We start from the raw sequence: 18,701 nt of genomic DNA on the forward strand, positions 1-18,701 counted from the left end.
TTGCTCAGCGGTAAGCTTGTCGTAAAAGGCGACTAAATTGTGCTCAGAACACTGACCGGGGGCTAGAGTGATCCGCCCAGAGAGCAATTGGGTTATATGACCCAGGTGATGGAATGGGGTAACCCAGACAAGCTACATCTTGGAAGTCGTCAGGCTATAATACGGAAAACCTGACCGCAAACCATAATGGTGCAACGTTACTCGCACGTTAAATAACCCTGCTTTGGTATTCGGAGTAGGAACCTTTGTGTTTAGCCGCAGGAGGCTAAATTGCCAGACCATACACCCCTCTCCTTGTTTCCAGTGGCAATCGAAATTCGTCGACCCTTTTGTCCTGAATACATTCCCATTTTTTCATCTCATCATCATTTCATGTTCAACGTCCAGATATAGCTGAAATGTTGCTACTCGGGCGTTAAACACTATCAATCAACCTAGCACTAGATCTCTTTATTGAAGTAATTTTGTATAAATAGTGTTTTTCATAATTTTATGATGGCATACTACACATAAAATCAAGGCATATATTTTCAAAAATGAATTCAGAGGAGTCTACATATTTTAAATAGTTTCCCAAATTAAATAAAAATCAATTCTTTTGTAAAGGAACAAAATCACAAAGTTGCTATCCAAACTATAATTTCCAACTATCTTATAAAATGTTCTCAATGGCAAAAACAGTTATGTAGGCTAAAAATATTGGATTTTAAAAGTGAAGTGTTGGAGTCTCTTATAAGACAGCCCAGTTCTATTATACATCACCAGGAATATGAATAAAAAGCTTCCCATGGTGCTGCTTAATATGACCCCATAGGTTGAACCTAAAAACTTGGGGCAAGTTTTCAAGCTTGAAACAGCTTTTAATTTTGACTGCATTTAGACATTTGACACATGATTTGAATTTGACCAGAACCTAACTTAAAGCTCTTTTTGGCCTGATATAATAAAATTGCTTGTTTTTACCCCTTCTCCCTAAACAAATTTACATCACAATATCAATCCAAGCCTTTCTTTATGGTATGGCATCTTGTTGCAGTTTTATTAAGATATTTACACTTCTACTCAATTAATTGTTTGGACATAAAACTTCCATGGTGAATCAACAGCATGATACCATTATACAACTGCAGATTTGGGTGGTCAAATTATACCAACACAGATCTGTATCCTATTTTATTGCAAAAACATAAATAAAAAGCTGCACCATCTGCCCATGATACGACCTTCCTCATACAAACCTCATCTATATACTTGAAATATTCAAGATTGAGAAGATGTCCCTCCCCTCAAAAAAAAAAAAAATAATACTGGGTATATGCCCCACAATATGCATTGACCCAACTACCCGATATGGAAGGTATTGATCTAATTTGATAAAACATAGGAAAATCAACCCTTTTTTTTATTAACAATGAAAAATAACTCAAAAATATAAAAGTAAAATCTCAAATCTCAAATCTCAAAAAGAGTAATTTTTTAAGTCAATATTGGATTTAACAGATTAAAAAAAAAATCGATAGACCAAAGCAAAGAGGCTGCAGATTCACTAGAAATACTAGCAACACACCCTTCTATCATTTTAAACTTTCTTGACATAATTTTAGTTAGAAAATTTCCTCTTGCAGTGACCTGATATTGATAACCTACATTATGCATGCCTACCTATGATACCTTGCTTTCTTACAAAATTTCATGAAAATCTACAGAGTGGTAAATATTGAAAACAATATATATCAAAATAGAAGAAGGATAATAAACTAATCAAGTGACATCACAATTCATGTAAAGGAGGAGTTGAACTTATGAGGTTGAGGTTTTAAAGAGTAATCAAGGGAACCAAGATTCCAGAGTAAATCAAAAGAATGTAATCCAGGGACAAAGACCAGACATTGAAAACATTAAAAACATATAAAACCCTCATGTCAGATTACCTCTCTTTAATAAAAAATTTGTCTATCGAAAAATTACATGAATTTTCCACATGCATATTATTTATTGAACAAAAACATATTTTTATCTTTAAACATGAGAAAAGTAGCTCTGAATTTAACTGAATAGGGGCATGTCAATATTTTTTTATCCACAGAGGTATAACAAAATTATTTTAACCAGTCAGATTACAGTATTGATCTCAAATTCATTTATTTTCAGACAATGGAAATAAACATAGTGACATATGATGCTGAACCTTTTGTTAGAATGTTACTGAAATCAAATGAGCTGTATTCATGTAGATTTCCCAAGGAAAAAATGAGATCAACATCATGTATTTGGGTTTCAATAAATTATTATATTCTATGTAGTAGGTATTCGTGTTTACTCCAAATATTTGTTTGGGGGTGAATGAAGATTGTATTTATTTAATCATAGTTATATAACATATTGTTATAAAAATAATATCAAATCAATGATTTTTAATCAAACAATAGCTAAAGTTACAGTGTCATGTGGCAGCATTTCATCAAATACAAATTTTGAAATATAATCACTGTGCATTAAAATGATATATTGATCCCTATTGGCTGTGAAAATGGAAAGGGCAATAATTTTAAGTTGAAGCTTGATTGTTGAGGTAAAATGGCTTAAACTCCCATTTAAACTAAAATAAGACTTTAACTAGTGACACAAGCTAAAAATATAGACTCCTTAGGTTCGATTATGTCAGAAAAATACTCCAGAGGAAAGCTAATCCATTACAATATACAATATACACAAGAGTTTCTAGCTATTCTGATTTTCAGTTTATTCCCCGATTGTTAAATCACTTTCCTGTTACAAATAAGATGATCTCTCAAGAGGGATACTATAAGTAGTATCTTTGTACAAATAATGCAGGTTCTGAAATATGTGATACATCCCAAAAAAAAAAAAAGCTACACATTTTTATTTTTGTCATTAAGTTGCTTTATAGGTCTATATGACGAAATGTACAATTATTCATTCCATTCTGTCTGCTCTTAGGAAATAATCCACATCGAAAATCCAATAGTTCATATTATATTTTAGAGTCATTTACAGAGTTATCTCCCTTGATTTTGAATTTTACAGTAATTCCTATATAATATTTATCTCCTGGGAACAAAGGTTATATGTAAAGCCAAATGTTAATTTCTTTCAACTTTAACATTTTAAACAAAATATCAAAAACAAAATTATGTAGGCTTACCAACCATGAATCAAATTTTGCATGATTCTTATCTGGACTGTTACATAAATACACTTACAACAAAAAGCTCTTCATTGTGAATATTTTATTGTGTTTATATACATTAATGATGCATGATTTTTATCAACATTGTAAAAAAAAAAAATAACAATAATTAATTCCATGAAATCATTTTTAATTTATAATAAATCCAACACAAATAATGTACTCATTGCAATTCTAATGTTACAGTAACTTTCTTCCCTTTCATTGTAGAGCAAATCTAAAAAAAAAATATTTGTAATAACAGACTCCATGAATATGATACTTGTTGGCAAACATTGATATCTATTGCACACTTTCTTTTGTTGCTTCCTGCATCACATACATGATGGTACTATACAACTTTCTCTGTCAATTAAAATACTTTTCATCAGCAATTTATTTTCAAAGTTAAAATGGACTACTGATACCAAAATTTAAACGTTGATAATACAGTTAAACCTGTCTAAACTGATCTTCAGTTAAGGAGGTAGACCTAGGATAAGGGACACCTCTTACAAATCATTGGCATGTTTGTATTCAGCATTTTACATCAACCTCATGCAAGCATCAAAGTAACTTGGACTGATTTCATTCTTTTTCAAATGAAAGCTTAACAGGCTCTGATTAAATTGATAATGATACAAACGTATCACTGATTTCAAGAGTTATATCCCTTATCCTAGGTATACCTTTAGACAGGTTTCAATGAAATTATTCATGGTTTAATTTAGTATTGGTCCAGGACCAATCATTACAGACCTAGGACTTTTATTATTTGATCAACATTGGTCCAAGACCTTCAATACACTACATCAATCCCTAGTGAGAACACTTTGTTTACATCAGGTGGACTTTCCATTTGAAATCTACAAAAGACTGAACCTTCCATCTTCCAAAGCAAATTCAAACCCCTGGTATTCCACTAAAAATATAGGTAAAATTTTACATTATGCGTTATATCATTTCTTTTTGGAAAGTTTAGCCAATAGAGAATGAGATATTTGGTCTTCCGAAAGTCCTTTGACAGAAAATAATCTTTCAGCTCTTTGTTCCAAGTTTCCCCCACATTTCATTTTCCTGGCCATAAGAGCTGTTTTAAGTCTGTCTAAACCAAGAGCCTGTAACTCCTCTGGTGAGTTATAATCCGCTAAATTGATTGGTTCATCTGACTGACTTATCTGAAAAAGACATGTATAATTGAAATTTTTATAAAATTACCGGTACATTAAAAAAGAAAATATACTGACACTGAAATAATTTGCCTACTTAACATTTATCTGATCTGATAAAAATGTATAGATTCATATAATGATGGACAGTATTGAAGTAAAAAGTTTCATGATAATATAACTACTTCAAACGAGTTGTCATTAAATAAAACCTATCAAAGAGATCCAAGGAAGTAAACTGTTTTGTTATTCTTCCATTTGATCCTGAACCCTAGCCTATTTCAAACCATTGTTGAAAGATGTCTATAGTAGATGTTTTTTCAGAGCAGGACAGAAAGTCCAATATCTAAATGCAGTGAAGCTGGCATGACAATCAAGACATTTCCTTTGTATTTACCTTTTGAGCTGCCTCAGAACTAGAATACTCCTTTTTGTCAGCTTCTTCTTTCATATTTCCTGCACTATTTACATCATCTACAGTTCCTGAGGGAGACACTTTCTCAAAAGTTTTTTCCAAGCTTGAATTAGGCACATCACTGCCACTTGTTTTTAAGCTTCTGTTCTCTACAGACTTATCTTCCCCTGTTTCACTGTTTATATTGTCACTTGAGTTAATATCATTAGAATCTTGACAGTTTCTAGAAGCTGGTTGAAGTCCCTCTTCCTTTGACATATTTGAGTCACAACTAAATTCACTGTTTGATGATGAAGGAAGTTCATTATTAGGTGACCTTGAGTTTTCATCTTCATCTGAGTCAAGGTCACTAAGATTATCAATGTCAATTCCTAACCTGAAAGAAAAATGCTTTTATTGGTACAAAAGTATGAAGGTATCATAAAGTCATAGCCAAATTATCATTTTAAAGAAAAATTATGAAATGACCATCGATACACAAGTACATGTATTTATCAAGAATAAGAGGTTAATTCAATACTTATTGAACATCAGCATTATTCATTTGTAGATACTAAGGAATGAAAAATAAGGATTTGTACATCTTAAAACATTATATATTTGGACTTGCTATATCCAAATGGCTTCCAATTAATTTAAATTCCTTTGATTTACCAAACCAATTAAAGCATGACATTACACCAAAAAGAAAAAAAAATCATTAAAAACAAAAAAATTATATTTTTGACATTTTACATTACATTTAATTATTACACATACTTACCATTCAGTCTGTTTAGACAGTTTAGCTTTTGGTCCACCATTTGAATCTTGGGATTTTCTTTTCATCCCAAGGCTATCTGATTCAGATGTCACTGTACACGATGGTCCTGGTTTATTTACTTTTTGAAGCCCTGTTTTATAGTGAGAAAAAAGAAGTTATCTTTGGACTAAACTCTGACATGATTTTACATGTAATAGATTCATGCTGGTTACAGTAAAATAAAAACACCATGGTCCTGGTTTATATACTTTTTGAAGCCCTGTTTTATAGTGAAAGAAAAAAAAAAAAGAAATTATCTTTGGATCCAACTCTGAAATGATTTTAATAGATAAAAGCTGGTTACAGCAAAAAAAAAAAGGTTTTTTTGTGGCTTAGATAATATCATATGCAGTGGAAAATCCAGAAATTTTGAAAAGGAGTAAATGGCTTAATTTAATATATATTCAACCAATTTTTTCTTGCACAAAGACAGCCTGCCCCCTGGATATGTTTAAGATATTGAAGTCAAACTTTCTAAAGTTCCAGGTCTAGCTGTCATTTAACCCTAAAGTAGGTGACTCTCTCTGAATGTACTTGATGCAAAATGTGCCAAAGTACCAATTACTTTTGAACCACTATAAGTACCATAAAACATCTGAAAAAAAAATAATGAAATCATTATTTCTTTGAAAGGAAAAAGTTAAGACTTTAAATCTGACTCTCACCTTGCAAAATGGCATCTTCTTGATTTTCAGCAACTTTTTTTCTCTGTTCATGATACTTTTCGTCTTCAAATTTGTGGTTTGGAAGTGCCTTTCTTCTTTCTCTTCTTTCAAGTTTTTCTCTTTCCCTTTCTTTATCTTTCTCTGCCTTCTTTCCAATCCACTCTTTCAACCTGTAAAATGACATAAAATGTAAAGAAATATTAGAGGACAAAGTTGTTATGAGGGTAATCTATATGTAATTAACCTATAACCTTTGAACCTCTAAGAGTCTGATTCCAGACTACCAGTAACATAAAACGAAAAATAAAAACACACCAATTATCAATTATGCAGAAATGACCAGACTGGCCATGGAAAATATAAAGCCTAGTGAGACTAGACTGATCATCTTAACAAATGACTATCAGCCAGAGGGATAGAAAAAACCAAACCACAGTGTTCTAGGATTTTTAAAAAATTAAGGTTTCCTCGGGAAAATCCATTTAAAATCAACTTTCCCACAGTCAATGACTGCTTTCCTAACAAAACAAATCCTTACAGCATATGAAGATTTCAACTTGCCACAGGAAAGTGTAACTAAATACCTAACTTTCCCTGACCCAAATTTCACTTGCCCCGGGTAACGGGAAATAGGAATCCTAGAACACTGTACCACTTCATACCACAACTACTCACTCAGTGAGTTTTATGAGTAGTTTAAGATTTCGACATATGAAAAGACAAACAAAATGATTTTAAATATAAAAAAAACTACATGTACTTTTTCATTTCAAAAGTAAAATGATCAGGCACTTTCTCCTTTAATTATAATTTCAAAAAGACACTTTCTAGCACTTTCTAGCATTCAACACTGAGTACAAATCACACTAAAGGAATTTAACAAATTATACAAAAATAAATTACATCATCAACCTGTACATTTCCTGGTTAAACACTGTACTTGAACTTAAATGACTCGAATCTCAGATATCTTGAATATTTTTGCTTCTGTGAAAGTACATGAATTTGTGGATACCAATTTTCGTGGATTAGGGTAGAAACACAAGTTCGTGGATTCTTGATTTCGTGGATTGGAGGTTTTCAGTGTACACATCAAAGGAAATCTCCTTTTCGTTGTGAACCAAAATATGTGGTTTAGCTAACCCACAGAATCCACGAAAATTGGTACCCAACAAACAATAGTACATTCATAGTATTTGACTTTGACTATCAAGGTCAGACTGTTTCTTGAATCAATGCAAAAAAAAAATTATAGCAAAGTGAAATATAAAGATAGAAAAAAAAAACACTTAAGACAAGTTACATGCTGAAACAGATGTATCATGTGCTTAATAAGGCCACGAAAAAAATATGTCTATTTGAGTTTACCCTACATGTATCTACCCTATATTTTTCTGCCTGCCCCGGCACATTTTAATGGCATTTTTTTATGAAATGCTGTGAAAATATCACTTATTAGTTGAGCACTATTAATGTCAAGGAATACTCCCAAAATTGTCTATACAATATTATTCAAATAAAAAACAAAATTATTTTACTTGCCTACCTACCCTATATTTTCATCCAATGTAACTTTAAACAGACATACTTTTTCCTTGGCCTAAGTTGATTAAAACAACATGATCACAAAGAAATTGAATGACTTATCAACACAAAACTTACTTTTTTTCATTGTTAACATCTCTCATCCTTCTACCACTAATGTCACGGCATGCCTCATGGTTGGTTGTTTTTTCAATCTGGGCTCCTATGGCACGAAGCATGGATCCAAATCCTAAAAAATACATATGAAAAAATAATTAAACAAAGTAAGTTGCACGTAACAAGTGTAAGTATTTTCAAGAATAAAGGAAAATGGGAAAAATCAGAAACACGCATCAGACAATATAATATCACTAAAGGATGCTTTCTTGAAAAGACCATTATTTGATCTCTGCATCACTGTTTTTGCTTGAAAATTTTTCGATAGATTGTTAGATAAATGAGGTTTTTGACAGAGCTATCTGCCCTATATGTTCATTAACAAAAGTGCATTCCAAAGAGATTATATTTCAATGCACCAAAATGATGCGGAAAAATCTTGTTTTTTTCCTGTGACACTGATCTTGCAAATAGTCAAATTACACTGTCAAAATTCTGGTTTTTTTTCATACCATGTTTCACCCATTGCCCGATTCTTACAAAGACTGACAATTAATATTAAATGCAGTGGTATTAAACACAATTGTTGGCAGTTAATATATACATTGCAAGTTATACATATGTACTTCATCAGTGTTTTCCTCCTAAATAAGAGATACCAGTGTTCTTGGTCCATTCTAACCTAATACATGTAACAAAGTGCTGAAAACTGTAACACTGCAACCCAGAGGCCCGAACAGGGTATGTAAGTCTCTTCAGTGACCTATGATTTCACGAGAATGGGTCCTAGTCTTCCATTCAAAAGCATGGAAATAAGTCATTTAGAGAGTGTTGAGTTCACTGTTAAGGGCAAAACATCTTTTTGTGTAAAAATTTTCGATAAAAATACCAAATATCAATTTCTACATGATAAAGGTATTAAGAAAAAACATAAAATTGAAATTTTTTTGTTATTTTGTTATACAGCATTTCGAGTACCCGGAAGTAAACAATTAAAAGCAGACCGGTCTTCTGTTTTCAATATGTTCTACGTCGGAAATTCCGGTAAAGAAAAGGAAACCAGAATGAGACTTGCAAACCATATAGACTTTGGGAGTATGCTGTGCATAGATTTAATCATACAATGCAAACAAAAACTTCTTCCTTTATTATACATGCTTAGTTACCAAGATCTGGTTTAACATATTTAAATCTGCCTAAAATCTTACTACACCTTACACATTATATGACTCCACTAAGTGTATTCTAAATCTTATCGTACCATACCTCCTTTTCCACCAAGCAGTCTTGGCACAATATGGTATACATGACCATTTTTCAACAGATTTCTATCACTAACTTTCTTGCCATTGCATGTCAGGTAACATCCACTAGGTAATATAATCTGAAAGGCAATAAGACTAATGGTTAATTTCCTAAACTACACCCAAATTGCAAAATACTGATACTCTACATTGTAGTTAAGCTGACTTGGATGGATCAATCAGTGGACAGATTGTCTAGAAATCCAAGGTCATAATCTACATGATCTCGAAAAAAATAAGGTGTTACCAAAGACTTACAAACATGTACTATGAGACTTACATGTATCAATTAAACCATCCTCCCAAGTCAGGGTTTTGAGTCCACCCTCGCTTTCTCAAACCCGTGACGTCACTCATTCATATTTAGTGGGTCTCGTCCAACGCCATGTAGTGAGGTACCTAAGTTTAACCTGATCCAAAATCCAATCAAATCACTCATAATAGAAACTCTTCGATATAATTTATAAATGGCTACATACACATAACGTCATTTTTTTCGCTGAAGACTCTAAACAGAATCTACAGTTATCTTTTTTTTTTTCATACTGAATCATTTGTGACATCTTGCACTATCAGTTACTCATATCATTGTTTACCTTTCCATAGACATTTTTTGTCAAATCAATTTTCATTGGTGCTTCGCACCTGGAGAACCAACCAATCAGAATTGGCTGGATGATACCCGCTAAATATGAATGAAGTGATGTCAGAGGTTTGAGGAAGCGAGGGTGGACTCAAAACCATGACTTGGGAGGATGCAATTACATGTACATAACTGTATATGTACATGTGTATATATATTTAAAAACGTAGTATACATGCAAGAAAACCAATGAAGCTACAATGAGACTTTCCTACTTACATTAACCAGGGACATATGCATTTATCTCTGCATTGACTGACACAGAAAGAACCTTAACCTCTTTGGATTCAGAGTCTGAAACTATTTTTTTACATTTTGACATTGTCCTACACATGTAATTACATGTAAGATGGTCTAAAACATGAAAGACTCATGTTTTTCTGTTGGATTTGACTTATACCTAAAATGATGTATGCAGTTAAGCATGTTAAAAAGTTACTGTTTGACACAGTGTGTGCTATAGGAGGTCTCACTTAGAGGAGACATCAGGGATAAAGCAACATAGCCTTGAAATATCAGCAAAGTCAAATGTTAATTGAGTACAAAAACATTGTACATGTACATGTAGCTCTTTCCCTTATAGCAATAGGCATTGTTCTTATTTCTTTCGACCCTCCTCTTTTTAAAATCTGGATATTGATAAGCAAGCTTGCTCTTAAATATATAGAAATTCGTCTAAAAATTCATAATACTGACACTTGAGAAACTTTCATACAAGCAAAACACTACATAGGGATTCATTGCAGCTTCAGAAATACATGTAGTGAAAATGCAAGCTAGACAAAATGTTTTAAAGACATCTATGTCATTTTTCAAACTAGAGGCTCCAGAAAGCCTGAATCACTCACCTGGTCAAAAAAAGTCTTTATAGCTTTCTAAAGCTGGACTCTTGGCCTTTTCGTACTATTGTCACGAAAACCATTTAATCAATACAGAGCATCTTGGTTATACACCCGGTTTTCACATTATAAAATTAATCTCTAATAGTAATTTTTTTACTCTTCAAGAGCAATAACACCAACATTGACATAGGTTGGTCTCACCATGCTATTAACTTTTTTCCCCTAAAAAATTAGGCTAAACCTTACAGTTTTCAACTAATTTCAACAAGTCATCAATTTTTAGTAGTGGTGGACATGTTTTCGACAGATGAAAAATTGTTAAGGATATCCTAACAAACATTCATACCATGTTTGGTTACAATCTATCCTACAAATTGTCTAAGAAGAAAAATTTATAACAAAAATCCATTTCAAGACAAATCACTCAAACATTCGTCAACAGATCTTTCTGAATATTTTGGCATAGGTCAATCTCATCATGCTTAACAATTTTACTCCCTGCCACATTTAAGCTAAACCGAACTATTTTTGAGTTATTTGCATAATTCTGCAATTTTACCCCTATGGTCAATTTTTATAAATATTGGCCATGTTTTTCGCAAGACCAAAAATCCCCATGTACAGATTTTTAAACATGTTCTACATAATATTCAAGCAAAGTTTTGTTTCAGTCCAGCCAGTGGTTAAAGAGGAGAAGATTTTTTAAGTTGGAAATAAAAAAAATGAGAAAAAATGAATTTCTGGACCCATAACTCATTCATTTGTCAACGGATCTTTCTGAAAATTTCAGCATAGGTCAATCCCATCATGCTGAACTATTTTCCTCCAACCAAATTTCACTAAACCCAACTGTTTCTGAGTTATTTGCATAATTCTGCAATTTGACCACTATGGTCTTTTTTTAGTAACAGCAGCCATGTTTTTTGCAAGGATTATTAACAATACCCTAAGAATATTCATGCAGTTTGCTTACAATCTGTCAAGTAGTTTCAGAGGAGAAGATGTTTAAAAAAGTTTACAGACGACAACAGACACACACTGATGGCAATAGCTCACAAGGCCTTTTGGCCAGGTGAGCTAAAAAGCTACTTCAAGTTGGATCTTGGCAAAACCCTACTAAAAATCTATGCAAAACCTGAAACAGTTATCCCAATAATTTTACAAGTATTTGGAATGCCCTATTTGCCATATTATTTGAGTTGTATGAATGTGTATTATGTTTTACTTTTTGACTTGGACTGATTGACAAACTTTTAGGAACTGGTGTTTGTATTGCAATCTAGTCGTAGTCTTCTGTATTCTTTTTCATGCTTGATTAGTACACACTTCTTTTCTCGTCATCTATTGGTTGGTAACTGTCACGGGTTAATTCTTCTGTTTGAACACTCTTACCCAAAATATCTGAACAGACATGTTGGTTTTGATTTTTGTCAGAATTTAACAAGTATTTTTCTCTTCTCCTCAACTATATACATGTTCCGGTATATCTGATTTCAACTTTACTAAGATTAGTTTCTTTAATATTCTTACATTAATTGTGCATGTTAATGGTCCAGAAATAAATATTTTTACCTTGTATGAAATTTTGGTGTAAATGGTTGATTGACTGTGTAACTTTCATAAACATGGTACACCCCAAAATGTGTAACCTGTAGCTGTACCCACACCAATTTCCCCATACCCAAATTTAGGTTACAGACCACCAATTCAACCAATGAGCATTTGGAACGTACGCAAAAATAGTCCTACGCAGAAATTACCCCTGTTCCTCATAGCACTGTGGAAAAAGTTCTCATCTTATTTTAAAAATTTAAACAGTTTCTGAAAGGAAAAACATTTCTCTACATTTTATAGGTGCATTTTGCTTCTTATGATGTGAAGCCTAATCTCCATAATGATTTCTAAATTTACCCTTATCTTGTGAAAGCACTGGGATTTCCCATGCTATTTATAGACACTTCACTTCCGGTGACCAGTACTGCATTGCAAGTCTGCTAACCCCACATGCCATTCTGAGGATTGTGAGCTGACATATGTAGAATCATGCTGATATATATTCCTCTGCAGGTTTAAGTTAAGGTAAAGTCCAGAGAAGCCATTGAATATTGTGAAATTTGCATAGAAGCCTATGGGAAGTGGAATTAGTGGTTTCTAGCCCAAATCACTTACATGTATATTGCCGATTTTTCTATCATTATTAGGAATTTTATACTGAAACTTGATCCTGAAGTTCTGAATGCTGTTTTAAATCAATTGAAGTTAAAATTAGTTGAAAACATTTGTGACAGTTTCTGATTCTGTCAATTTTCTGTTCTCAAAAGTCACGAAAAGGGTAACCGGAAGTTACAGTACCATAATATTAATTGACTATTTCTCACTTTCCAGTCTGAATTTTACATTTTTCTGAAAATAATCTGAGATTAAAACTTCACTCTAAGACTTTGGATAAGTTTTCAAAGATTTGATATGTATTCAAAAAAAAAATTTTGGAGTCTGAATTCCATACCAAACTGTAGCAGGAATCAGTACCAACAAAGAATGGATACAATTGTATCAAGAATGAAAAAGAAATTCTCATAAATAGAATCTGTTGCAATTTTAATTTATTGCCCTTGAATATTTTAATAACATTGTGGTTTTCAAATGTGAAATATATAATAAAATTGTAAAAAAAACAAAAATACCGGACTTTGATTTTGGGTATGGGAATTTTGGGTTACAAATTTCAGTACTTTTGAAATCTAAATATAAAATTTTCGAAAAAAACAATTAAAACATCATTGATTCTTGCCTAGCCATCATATCATTTTGTAAATATTTACAAATTATCAGCTGAAAATATCACGTAATAATAAAGAAATTGGCAAAGAATATTTGGGGAAAAGTTGAAGCAGGTATGGGTTACACATTTCAGTATGTACCCATACACATTTGCCTAAACACATAAATCTGTAATGAAGTTTTACTATGCTTAAATAATAGAGATTAATGATTGATTCATTTGACAATTCGAGTGGCTAGGTCGAAAGCAAATGTGTAAACCTGTAAATGATCACATACTGTGGTCATTAAATAATTGTTTTTAAATTATAAATACAATAAGTGATTTTTGATACTTCAGGTTCAATACAGTATACATGTATTACTGGAGACTATTCATGTGACCATTTAAAAATGTGCGTCTTGCACGATATGTGAGGTAAGCAAAGTGTTTTGTGTTCTTGAGTTTTTGCTTTGCTATTTTTACACTTGTAGTACAACATACATGTACGTACATACTCCATCACTAGAACATCTGATCTAGTCAAACATGCTGACATAAATCTAAATCACTATAGTACTATTGAAATACCACAAGGTTTAAAAAACACCAACAGTCTAAACCTTCTAAATGATACCATCAGACATGGACATTTGATTTCACCATACAAAAACAAACACAGATCAGTCCCAGTGATTTAGCTAGCGCTCGCCATTTTCGCCATTGATGAATGATTTTCTAAAGTGGCGAATTTTTCTTGTGCACGATTCGTCACTTGATATTTCGCTCCCCCCCATAAAAAAAATATCGGTAAAAAAAGCCTCTGATGTTCCCATGACTCCATAATTGACAACTTTATTACCTTTCCCAAGCCAATTAGGGTTTTACAATAAACAATCATGACCAATGTTTTGATTGCATCACCTTTGATCACACCTTGCTTGATCACCTGGTTTAGGCTAACTATCCCGACAAACAAATTAATTAATGGTAATGATTTGTTTGTTGAGCGCTGTGACACGTTCTCAAAGTCCTCAAAGTGTCATCGTACGTATTTAAAATGGAAAGATGTTTGGATTTTTCAATCACAGTTCAAATCGCAACTATGTCCGCCATTACGAACTTTTTAGTTCGTCGTCACATGACAACGTACCTAAAGGTCAAAAGTCTAAAAATAAGTCAACTACTGCAAATAGTCGCAGTGATCGACTATTAAAGTCAAAATTTAAACCAGAGTGGCCAAAGATATTTCCATGCATATACTACATAGATGGGGCGATGTACTGCCGTGACTGCCAAGATGCTGGACTTACCAATACATTTTCTATCGGAAGCAACGCATTCCTAAAAGATAATATACAGAAGCACATCAACACTGCTGTCCTTTTATACCTGTGCATGTTGCTACTTGATACATAATCAGACATTCACCCAAACCCCGGTCCCTCAATGAATAACACAAAATATGACTGCGGATACTGTAACTCCGAAGTTACCTGGGACGACAATGGTATAATGTGTGATCACTGTGAAGTATGGTACCACAGTTCATGTCAAGGTATAGGTAATGATACTTATAATATGTTATCTGATAGCAGACATGTTTGGCTATGCCTAAGATGTGCACTACCAAATTACTCGAACGGGTTGTATGAATCACTTGATTCACTAACTGATACCACAATCTTTGAGTCCTTACACTTAGACACGTCAACATGCTCAGATATCATTGATCAACCACAGGCAACATCGTCACCAAACCAAGCGAGAAATAAGAACATAAAAAAGACTAAAACTAAGAGACCACCTAAAAAACGCCTCACTATACTTAACATCAATTGCCAATCAATAAAATCTAAAGTCCCCGAATTACATCAAGTCATTAATCAAGTTAAACCTGACATTATCGTGGGAACTGAATCATGGCTAAAACCAGATATTAAAGATGCCGAAATATTCCCCAGAGACACATATAACATTTATAGAGAAGATAGAGAAGAACGAACTGGGGGAGGTGTATTTCTTGCCATCAATACAGATATGATTTCATCAAAACAACCTCAGCTAGAAACAAACTGTGAAATAACATGGGCCAAAATAGACATCACAGGTCACAAATCAATTTATATAGCAGCTTACTACAAACCACAAGAAAATGATATTGAAAATGTAAACCAGTTAAGCAAATCACTACAAGCAGTGCCTAAAACTGGACACACTTGGGTAATTGGTGACTTTAACCTCCAAAACTACAACTGGGTAACCGATGAATATAAACCAAACTGTAAATACTCAAATCTATATAATGAACTTTTTGACATCATGAATGACAATAATCTTGAACAAGTTGTAAAAATACCCACACGAAATGAAAACACACTTGATCTATTCTATACCAACCAGCCGTCACTAGTTCACAACACCAGAACACTTCCACCACTTGGCAACTCAGATCATGACATAGTCTTTCATGAATTATGCATTGAACTTGGTAGAAAATTAAAGACTCCCAGAACAATATACCAATACAAAAAGGCAGACTGGGAAAAGATAAAAGCAAGTATCATCTCGTACAAAGAGTTTTATTTTAAAACAACAAAAAAATAGTACAGTAGAAGAGAAATGGCAAAACATCAAGTCTGAAATAGATAGTCTGATTAAAAAATCTGTTCCCACAAAGCAAATCAAAACCAAACAAGACCTTCCTTTGATAAACTATGAAATCAAAAGAACCATAAGAAAAAGAGACCAAAAATACAGGAAATATAAATCAGCCAAAGCAGAGAAAAAACCAAACCTGCTAAAACAGTACAAGTCACTAAAGAAACAAGTGCAACACAAACTTAGAAATGCTTACTGGTCCTACATAGAATCAATCATAGTCACTGACAGTAAAAATGAGGAAAACAGTGGAAAACCAAGTAAAAAACTATGGTCATTCACAAAACAACAAAAGAGTGAAAATACAGGAGTATCACCACTGAAAGTAAATGGAGTCACCCACACATCAGAACAACCAGAAGCATTAAACAAACAGTTTCACTCAGCCTTTACAACTCCAAAACTAATGAAACTGTCACATATCACTGGACTAAACATCCTGAAGTCCAAAAAACATCCACAACATCATATGGAAGACATTCTAATAACATCGGAAGGGGTAGACAAATTACTAAAAAACCTAAACCGCAACAAAGCCATCGGTCCAGACAAAATCTCACCACACTTCCTTAAAGAAACACACTCAGAACTTGCACCAGTAATAACAGATCTCTTAAATTCATCATTAGACACAGGAATCGTACCATCAGACTGGAAACAAGCTACAGTCACACCAGTGTTTAAAAAAGGTGCTAAAAGCAAACCTGAAAACTATCGGCCAATTTCACTCATTTGTATTCCCAGCAAAGTCATGGAACATATCTTACTATCAAACATCATCAAACATTTGGACAAACATAACTTACTCTACGAATTCCAACATGGTTTTCGATCTAAATTATCCTGTGAAACTCAGCTAGTTACATTTATCCAAGAAATTACTGACAACATGTCTCATGGAACACAAACAGACGTAGCCGTTATGGATTTTTCAAAGGCCTTCGACAAAGTCGACCATCAAAGACTTCCCTTAAAACTCAAACGCATGGGCATAAGTAACAAAACAGTCAACTGGATCGAATCTTTCCTTAACAATAGGCAACAGAAGGAAGTCGTTGATGGTCAAGAGTCTGGCAATCGCCCTGTTCTATCCGGAGTCCCTCAGGGTTCGGTACTGGGCCCCTGCCTCTTCTTGATTTACATCAACGACATGCCAAACACCTTATCAAGTAAAACACGTCTCTTCGCCGATGACACTATAGTCTATTTCACCATAACTTCAAAAACTGACTGCAATACACTTCAAACTGACTCAAATAAATTGCAAAAGTGGGAAGAAGAGTGGTTGATGTCCTTCAACCCAGACAAATGTGAAATCATCCACATATCTAGAAAGAAGAACCCTATAAACTTTGAATACACCTTACATAATAAAATTTTAAAATCTGCAGACAAAGTTAAATATTTAGGACTCACCATATCAAAAGATCTATCATGGAACAGCCATATAAATAACATCACGAATAAAGCCAACAACACTTTAAGATTTGTCAAGAGAAATATTAAAACCGATAACATCAAGACTAAAGAACTAGCATATAAAACCTATGTAAGACCTCAGTTAGAATATTGTAACATCGTTTGGGATCCTTGGCAGCAAACATACATTCATAAAATAGAAATGGTTCAGAGAAGGGCAGCTAGGTACACACTAAATCTATACAGTTATCAAGATAGTGTCACAAAAATGTTACAATAACTCAGCTGGCCAACACTACAACAGTGCCGGCAATTTTCTTCACTTGTCATGCTATATAAAATAAACAATAACTTAGTCAACATAAATAGTCAAGTGTACCTTATACCATCAAGAGATCATAAATTTGTACTGCCTTATTCACCAACAAATTACCACTCTCCATCCTACTTTCCACACACCATAAAAATGTGGAATAATTTACCATCAGAAGTGGCTCTCAGTCCAGATCTACCATCATTTAAGTCTGGGCTGCAACAAATCATCTATAACTAACCAATCTCTACATTTTTATCTCATTGCAAAAAAAAATGAAAAAAAAAGGTAACTTATCACTTGTAAATATCTTTGCACTAATCAAAAAATTTTATTTTACCCACATGCGCCTCCTAGTATTCTTCAACAGACTGAAGTTAAGGAGTAATCCGTAGATGTAGTATGTAATTAATCGCTTATGCTCTAACACTTTTTTTTCCATTCAATATCTCGGATTGACTCTAATCTCTATTATTAACGAACTCACCTCACTGTAAGTATCAAGAAAATAATTTGTATTACTAAAATGACAAACTATAACACAGCTCATTGTTTCAGATAAATATTTGACAGGTATTGCTACAGTATGCTCTTTTTCGTGGTGCGTCGTTTAGCTAGCGTTATTATTTTTTTGAAACCGGAAACTTATATCAGTGATTAAAATTAAAACCTTTCTCGGCAGATTATTCCGTTATTACCCCTGTAACATTTGAAACCACGTTTCTACTTAATTGATAAATGAATTCCTGGTTTCAACTGATCATCCTTTGGTTCTTAAATGGAAAATAATATTCTTATGTATTAACAAGTGAAACTCTCTTCCCTATTTAGTAAAATTAAAATGCATGCAAGAACCGGAGTATAGTCTTTTCCGAT

General features: G+C 33.2%; 1 protein-coding gene across 1 annotated transcript; it reads right to left on the reverse strand.

Moving 5' to 3' along the window:
* Positions 1-3,236: 3,236 nt before the first annotated feature.
* LOC148626036 (splicing regulator SDE2-like) lies at positions 3,237-18,460 on the reverse strand. The gene is made up of 7 exons (XM_088569632.1): positions 18,313-18,460; positions 9,149-9,266; positions 7,904-8,015; positions 6,242-6,411; positions 5,538-5,667; positions 4,757-5,150; positions 3,237-4,368 (listed from the first exon to the last, which is right to left on the reverse strand). The coding sequence occupies exons 1-7, from the start codon at positions 18,373-18,375 to the stop codon at positions 4,150-4,152; spliced, it is 1,206 nt and encodes a 401-aa protein (XP_088425758.1). The 5' UTR covers positions 18,376-18,460; the 3' UTR covers positions 3,237-4,149.
* Positions 18,461-18,701: the final 241 nt, after the last annotated feature.

Source organism: Perna viridis, chromosome 2 (genome assembly GCF_037379345.1).
Source record: "Perna viridis isolate PV_CMFRI_1.1 ecotype Kerala chromosome 2, ASM3737934v1, whole genome shotgun sequence".
NCBI lineage: Eukaryota > Metazoa > Mollusca > Bivalvia > Mytilida > Mytilidae > Perna > Perna viridis.

Bases quoted from the DNA above. Each gene is read 5' to 3' on its own strand.
- LOC148626036 (XM_088569632.1), bottom strand. From the start codon at position 18,375: ATGAGCTGTGTTATAGTTTGTCATTTTAGTAATACAAATTATTTTCTT. The intron at 5,151-5,537 runs GTAAGTATGTGT...TTTTTCTTTCAG, and splicing joins CTGTCTAAACAGACTGAATG to GTTAGGAATTGACATTGATA. The intron at 4,369-4,756 runs GTAAATACAAAG...TGTCTTTTTCAG, and splicing joins GTTCTGAGGCAGCTCAAAAG to ATAAGTCAGTCAGATGAACC.